General features: G+C 37.0%; 1 protein-coding gene across 1 annotated transcript; it reads left to right on the top strand.

Annotated features, from left to right (window-relative positions):
- Window positions 1–2,494: 2,494 nt before the first annotated feature.
- LOC142642046 (uncharacterized) lies at window positions 2,495–7,437 on the top strand. Its single transcript, XM_075816397.1, has 10 exons — window positions 2,495–2,569; window positions 2,680–2,748; window positions 2,822–2,918; window positions 3,019–3,130; window positions 4,009–4,225; window positions 4,824–4,937; window positions 6,361–6,492; window positions 6,712–6,792; window positions 7,084–7,200; window positions 7,308–7,437. Exons 2-10 carry the CDS (start codon window positions 2,737–2,739, stop codon window positions 7,392–7,394), a joined length of 969 nt encoding a protein of 322 aa, XP_075672512.1. The 5' UTR covers window positions 2,495–2,569; window positions 2,680–2,736; the 3' UTR covers window positions 7,395–7,437.
- Window positions 7,438–8,178: the final 741 nt, after the last annotated feature.

Genomic DNA, 8,178 nt, shown 5'->3' with positions numbered 1-8,178 from the left:
CACTACTGAGAGGCCAAGCACGAGCAGAGCTCCTACTTGACATGGCTCTTGAAGCACTACTAAGAGGCCAAGCACGAGTAGAGCTCTTGCCGGACGTGGCTCTCATCCGCTTGTTGCTACCCCGAGAGTTGTCCCCACCCCCAATCCCTCCCCATCCACCTCACATCCATCCCCTAGCCCCACCATTCTTTCACCCATCCCACATCCATCCCCTAGCCCCACCATCCTTTCACCCATCCCACATCCATCTCCTAGCCCCACCATCCGTCCACCCACCCCACATCCATGTCCTGGGTCTGACATCCGTCCACCCACCCCACGGTTATTTCCTGAGCTGTCACCCATTCCATCCTTTGACCTGGGTATTGATCCAACCCCTCCTGACAGCCAGCAGCAGGAGCCACCCTCGCACAGTACATCTACCATCCCTTCTCCGGGCATCAACCCATCCCATATTCAGGCTGAGCAGACTGTTGGGTTACCTGCAGTGACAAAAGGTCGGCCAAATCGCATATCAAAGACACCTCCTTGTGGGACAGGGGGCCACAAACATGGACACAAAGCTGGGCCCGAGGCATCTGACGAAGGACATGCAAGACGTCCTCCTCATTATACGAGATAGTGTAAGGTTCAAAAAAGGTAACTCAAATGATACCTTATTCCTTTCTAAGAGTGAAGTGGAGGGTAAGGTTGTAGGTTTAACGTCCACTGGTTGCATGGGCTAGACAATTAATTTCCCCAATTGATGCTTGCCATCATGCCAAATAACTCATTAATGATGACTAGAGGCAGCAACCTTTCTTTCCCATTAAGTTGTTTCATAGCAAAGTACCTCTGATCCTAGGTAACCAGCTCCTGTTTCACCCTAGGAAGCATGGATATGTCAAATATAATATAAGAAGTGTGGTGGGAGCTTTTTGGAAGTGATTTTCCTGATATATATTGGCAGCAATTTCAGTGCTGAGTTATGCTGTTTATCTCATTGTAATTAATATAAGTAACGTACATTTTGTTTCTTGGAACAGGTAGCTGCTTCCACCAAACGGACAGTAACGTCAGAAATTCCCAACTATCCGAATCTTCCATCTCAATTGATGTGCCAACTTCAAAATGTTACATTGCATGTACGTATTTGTCAGTTATTATTTGCAATCAATCCCCCTAAATACGGATATAATTGCGAAAAATGTCATTAGAACATCTATGATTTATCTTTGCTTTACATTTTTTGATAGGCAGACAAAGATACGGACGAAATTTATGCTCAAATGAGTCGTCAACCTGTAAACACAGTAAGTATAGTTACCATTAGATATTGTCTTGATAAAAAATATGTTGTCCAAAAAACAAAAAGAAAAAGAAAACCAGACGTGTCTGCAAGAGTTCTTGATATTGGATGCTGATTCCATATATGAATTTACCTTTGGCTTAGGAAAAAGACATCTTCCCTGTACCAGACTTTGGACTCAAGCCCAACAAACATCCAAGTGAGTGTCCCTTCTCTGCTTTGCTTACTTTCTCTTTGTATTCCATTTATGTTTCCATGTACTGGACAATGCATACTATGTGTTCAAACTCTGTATTTTAGAATATGGTTGTATCAATGCGCAATGTTATGGTTTCAATGGGCAAAACTGGTGATTGCAATGTCTATAATCATTTTTGGTTTTCTTGAGAGGATTAACTATACTTATTTGTTTAGTTTGCTGGATTTTAGCTACCCCAAGTCAATTTCTTTGGGCTTTCCAAAAGAGATAGTCAACCTATGTGTGTTTTTTCATGTGCCTTATGCTCTAACCATGACTAAGTGTCTTATGCTCTCTTGTCATTGCTGTTCCCCACATCATTTGATCTTAAACTCTGATCATAAGCGCACATAGGTGTGGTCATTGATTGCATACCACCCATGCCCCATTATTGTCACTGCCACAATGGTAATCAGTAGTGTAGTTTTCTCATTAATTGAATAATAATCACTTCTTTTGGGGTAGTCAATAGTCATCGAATTCACCTATATCCAAATAAGGTTTTTGAAATCATTAGTTTTGGTGGTATCTAATTGTTCTGCATCTGGTTATCTTTGTGAATTAATTTTCATTTATAAAAGTAAGAAAAAGGATAATTCATTTGAAGTCAGCAGATTTTTTTATTGTTTTGGTTTTCCCTTTAATTTCAAGTTATGTTTCTTCACATATCCTCCTATAATAGTTGCTTCTTGAAATTCCAGGCATTGGTTTTGATACACAGGTTTTTTAGCATATCACTTGTTTTGTTCTTCATTCTATGGTTTTCCTCATCGGTTGGATATTCATTATCCAAATTATAGGTAAGATTAGAATCTTATGATAAAATAATTGTTTTTTTATTGAGCTGCTTGCTCACTCCCGAAATTTGATTATGTTTGCATCCTGCACTGATTTGCTCTTTTTTCACCCTTGTCTAGAGATCAGTGGCTACATCCTCTACTTCAAAAGAGGAACAAAAGGTTGATGCTAATTCTACATACTCTGTAAAATGGGATGACCATGGATGGTTTTATATTTTAGTGAGAGTTGCATTCTTCCTTTGGGTATGAAATTAATCTTATTTTTTAAGGTCTATTTATTATTTTTTGACTTTTAGATATTGTAGAGTATTTCCAAAATTTAGATCTTCATGTGAATTTTTGCTTTTTTGAAGGTTGCTCTGCTTAATCTAATAACAATTTCTTCAACTTGGGCAAGAGTGATTGATGTCATGGACAGTGAGGCCTGTTTGCTGCCACAAGATATCTGATAACAAGTTGTTATTTTGATACATATTTAACTTGTTCTGTATTCAGTCAGGTTCAAGATTGTTTAGGTTCATTGGTGCTGGTGCCACACTTGGCCAGCTTTTTGGGTCATTGTTTGCCTCTGGAATGGCTTGGTTGGGGCCATGTAAGATTGCTTGTTCAGCTCCTTGGAAATTGTAAATTTTCTTAACTCTCTTTCCTTCTTGTTTTTGGTGGGTTTTAATCCAAGGATTGATTCCTTGCAGTTCTACTCCTATTTGCTGCTTTGCTAATGGAATTTGCTGCGCAGTCATCAAAAGGGATAAACAAGGATGTGTCCCACAATTCCGATTTTCCTGAGGAATTAATTCCCATCAGGTCAGCTATATCTCTATTTTTTTGATTGCATAAGTGACTAGAAGATGGTAAATTCTCTAGGTTGTGTTCATAATTTCTCTTGTTCTTTTCTTCTTTCATTTATTTGTTTCTTTTTCTTGGGGGGGGGGGGGGGGGGGGGTGTTATAGGACCTAGACATTGTTCAATATCAATCTTCAAAGAACTGGTCTCTATGTCTCTATGTTGTGTTATTATCATTTGAAATGTGATATTGACAATGACTGTGGTTTGGTTCAAACTTTGAAAATTATGGAAGTAATCCTTATAGAGTTTTTAGGTGTATGGTTGATGCCAACCCCCTTCCCTTGTGTATTTCCTATCATATCAGTCCTAGGAGTTTTCATCAGTTTAATCTGTTATAGGACCTAGACATTGTTCAATATCAATCTTCAAAGAACTGGTCTCTATGACTCTATGTTGTGTTATTATCATTTGAAATGTGATATTGACAATGACTGTGGTTAATTTGGTTCAAACTATGAAAATCATGGAAGTAATCCTTAAGAGTTTTTAGGTGTATGGTTGATGCCAACCTCCTTCTCTTGCATATTTCCTATCATATCAGTCCTAGCCTCAATATAGTTAAACGGCCTTGAATCTATATGCTGACATGTGGTTTATGTAATCTGCATAATAAATATATAAATGACAAGATTCTGTGCCCTTCTGATTTTGATACCCAACCCATGCCTAGGGAACTGTTTAAAGTCGTGTTCAGTTTCTGGGTAACTGTTTAAAAAGCTTTCTCAAAGAAGGTTCAAACTGATCTGTTATAGTTTATTGGAAAGCACCATGGGTTGGATCAGGGATGTTAGGGCTAAACCTCATATTTCTTGACTAGGTTTCTTTTTATTTCTAGGGAAGCTGATCCTGATCAGCAAAATGAGGTTCATATAGATCGGCAGACTGCACAACCTCTCAAAAACTCTTCTCCTAAGTTGCCAAGTTCCTTGGAAAAGCCTCAGCTTTGGACCATCTTAGATGGACTCCGGCTCATATTGTCTTCAACTTATATGTTGTACGTGTCTTTGTTACTGTGGCTTAGTGCAGTTGTCTCTTCATTCTTCTATTTCCAAGTAAGATATTTCTCAGTTGCAAAAAATGTACTTTGATTCTAGAATAAACCTCTCAATATATGTTATGTGACTTGGACTCACATGAATTTTTCTTTGTGTGCTTATAAAGCTAAAGTACAACTTTTTTTTTCCTTTGCCATCTTTACCTCCCTCTGATTCTTTAGGAAGATTGAGGAAAGGGAAAGGAAGCATAAGAAATGGCTTACTCATTTGATATTTTTCTTGCCAACTTTGTTTGCTGTCCTCTTTTTGGGATCAGACTAAATCTTTTCTCATTCCATTTACATTTTTTTTTTAATGTTTTCTCTATTATTGGTATTGATTACCATACATTATAATAGCTAGCACATATTATATTAATCTGTTAAAAAGAAGACATGTCTTCTTTCATGTACAAGCAACCCACACCAGATATGGATGTGTGTCTGTACAGAAATTCCTGTCCATATCCAAAGTCGTGTTTTTAGTGCTTGATTTTCAGTTGGGACCTACACCTTGGTTGAATTAAGTTGGGTTGAGTTTGTTGTGCTTAATTTGTCAACCACCATTGCGCTTGTAATTATTAATTTGAATTTGTGTTCATTTTCTGCTTCTGCAGAAAGTGAGCATAATTGCTGCAACCATTACTAGCTCTGATGAGAGAAGAAGATTGTTTGCCCAGATAAATAGTTTCATTGCTGTTTTTATTCTTGCCGAACAACTTACCTTGACGGTATGTTATTTATAAGATGAATTTGGGCTGTCATTTAGATGTTATATCATGGTGTTACAACAGAGAATATGAGAAATACTTTCTAAAGAACCTACTTAGATCTTTACCTCCTGAGGGTGCATGCTTCATGGTTAGTTTTATGCTTATATCTGAATTTCAGGTTTTTGTCTCCAATAATGAAACTAATAGGCCTTTTGAGTAACATTATAAAATTATCTCATTTAAGGCCGGAAAAAAGACAAGTATTGGGTTGGCAGCAGATGGATATTTATCATAGAATCTATTTTTATATGCTGTAAACCTCTTAAATGGAACTTCTCTCTTTCTCCACCCCCCTCCCTTTTTTATAAAGGTAACAAAGAAACAAATGTACAAAAGAAGAATCTAAGGAGTATGCAAGTTGTATACCCTTATTTTTTTTTTAGAGTTACATAAGCATAGCATTTTGTCCACCACTCCTTTTTGGAGCTGGAACGAATAGAGACTTTGGAAAAAAAAATGAGCAAAATTTTTAACTCCCAATCATGAGTACATCTCACAAACATGGGGATCCACTGGATTCCTCCATTTCTCATCTCAATGTAATCCAACATCATGGCCTCTATGCTAACTACTAACTGAAACAACATAGGACATCAGGATGCTACACTCCTATCAGAGCACCACACATCCTCCCAGAACCTAATTCTTCTGCCATCACTAAACCAAGCCCCCCAAATCTAGAGCAGAATCCCATCCAAGTCTAATTGCCTTCCAAAGTACACAACCATATGGATGATGACCCTAATCCTTTAATGTCTTTTTTATTTTTAGTTTGGGTGGTAATTTGGAGGGGCCCAGGTGCAGTAAATCTAGATGGTACCTATATTCTGCTAGACTTAAAATTCTTCAGGCTTTTAATGTATTGTTGATTTTCGGTTAGTAGTTTTGAATATCCATAATGACTGACTCTAGTACAAAATCAAGACTTCTAACCTTGAGAGGTGGCAATATGCTTGGAGATCTAGAAAGTGCCATATATCAATTTCCTTAGCAATTTAATTATTGTTTTATGCAAAACTCATTTTTTGAACTGTAGTTGTACACGTACTAATGTTCGTTAAATATATTGGAATTGTGATTTCTGTTCCTATTTCTAGACATGTAATGAGTTTCAGTGCATTTTAAGGCATCTTTGAGAAAAAATACGTAACTTTTTGGAGGAAAAACAAAGACATTTTTCCTAGGAGCCTTTACCATCTTAAACTGGTATAAAATTTCTGCAGTTTCATGTATTGTGCCCTGACATTGCATTTTTTAAATTCAATAGGATATAGGATCAATATCTCCAGGTATCATATGTGTCCTGCAAGTTAATGAAATAAATGTATCATCATCTATTTAACTTTCATTATTTATGTTGCTTTCATTTGTTAAAATACAGGGGCGCATTCTTACCGTTGCTGGAGTTACTATAGCTATTTGCTCTGCTCCTTTTGTTTCATTCTTAAATTTGATTGCTATTGCCGTTTGGCCAACTTGGGTAGCCGTTGCTGTGTCTGAGACCTTGCGAAAGGTATGTCTTGTGTAAATGTGAGTTGTGTTTTCCTTCTTAGACCCATTTTTTCTCATTCTGCAGTCATCCTCTGGTTTTATTGTTGATTAAATTTCACTCTCCACACATACGTTCTTAAAGGGAAATTATGTTGTGTTTAGGAAGAAAGATGGCTGAAGTTGAAGGTCAATATATTATTGTTAAGTAGGTTTTAAAAATTCCAACTTTATTATTGTGCAGGTTGTTACTTATGTTGTGACCAGGCCTGGAAGAGAACTCCTATTTACAGTTGTCTCACAGGATGAGAAATACAAAGCAAAGGCATGACCCTTTTTTCCCAGAATTTATTTTTGTTTTTGTTTTATTCACATAGAAACTATTGGCAGCTGGTTATGTTTATGTAAATTCAGAAGTCCTGAATTTAGTTTTAGAGGTTCCTCAAGTTGAGATAGGGCTTTGATCTAAAGAGAAAACATGGCTTCAGAACATGCCATCTGTTATTGGAATACATTGTTTCAGTGCGTGACTAATACTACATTAATTGGATGCCACAGACATAAAAGGTTAATAGCAAAGCTCATCAATACACTCTCTGAGTATATGCTACTGCAGGTGTGTATAGATGTAGTTGTTCAAAGACTTGGAGATGCTACCACTGCAGGGATGTACAAGCTACTTTCTAGTACTCTCGATGGGAGAACATCAACTGTCTCAATATATGCCTTACCTGTATGTGTAAAGTTAACTTTACTTCTCTCTTCTTTTTTGTTCCCTATATTCTTTTTGGTTAAGGTGAGATTTTGGAGAATTTATTCAGCTTTGTTTCCACTACTCAGGTGTGCTTATTGTGGATAGTCGCCGCATTCCATTTAGGACGCCGTCAAGCACAGCTTTCAAAGCTACAAACTTCCCCCACTTGCTAAAATGTTGTAAAATTTTAATGTACATTAGTTGCAGGATATAGGCTACAAATATAAAATTTTAAAGTTCTGTAATGTTCTACAAGCAGATTCATAGATGTACATTTTTTTCTTTCATTTCTTTTCACTGGAAATAACGATGGCTATTAATTCATCAATGATGTGGCACAATAAGCCCAATTTGTACTAAGATACGCGGTGCATATACACACTCTTGAATTATTAGCCTGAAATTGGCCCAACAATTGGGTCATAAGCAGGTAAGTCATGCTTTGGTTCAAAAAAACATAACATATGGAATTGAATTAAATTCCATGAGCCTCACTCTTATTATTATTATTTTTTTCGTTTTATTTAGGTCATACATATGTTTTGCAGGTGTTTGAGGAAATCCAGTATGCATGTTGAATATCAAAGGCCAAATGTCACAGCAGCCTAAACTAAATTTTTACGGAAGACATATTTCACTGTCTTTAGAAGGTGACTAAAGAGAAGTCATGCTCACATGAACTATATCTGCTTATTACTCAAACATATAATCCTTGGAAAGACCAGCTCCAATATTTTAGGAGCACAGCTGTGAAATTTCAGATTAGGCTGAAGTAATTTTAATTTTAAAAGGACAATTTTGAAAAAAAATTAAAAAGAGAAGCACTTACCTAAGTGCTCAACTTCCACGGAGGGAACGGACACGGCCTTGAATCAAGTTCCTCTCCCATTCTGCTATATCCTCAAATGCATATTCTGGAAGATTCTCAAAAGGTTCTTTCCATGGATCATTCTTAGC

Source organism: Castanea sativa, chromosome 7 (genome assembly GCF_040712315.1).
Source record: "Castanea sativa cultivar Marrone di Chiusa Pesio chromosome 7, ASM4071231v1".
Lineage (NCBI taxonomy): Eukaryota > Viridiplantae > Streptophyta > Magnoliopsida > Fagales > Fagaceae > Castanea > Castanea sativa.
This window is presented reverse-complemented; position numbering and strand designations above follow the sequence as displayed.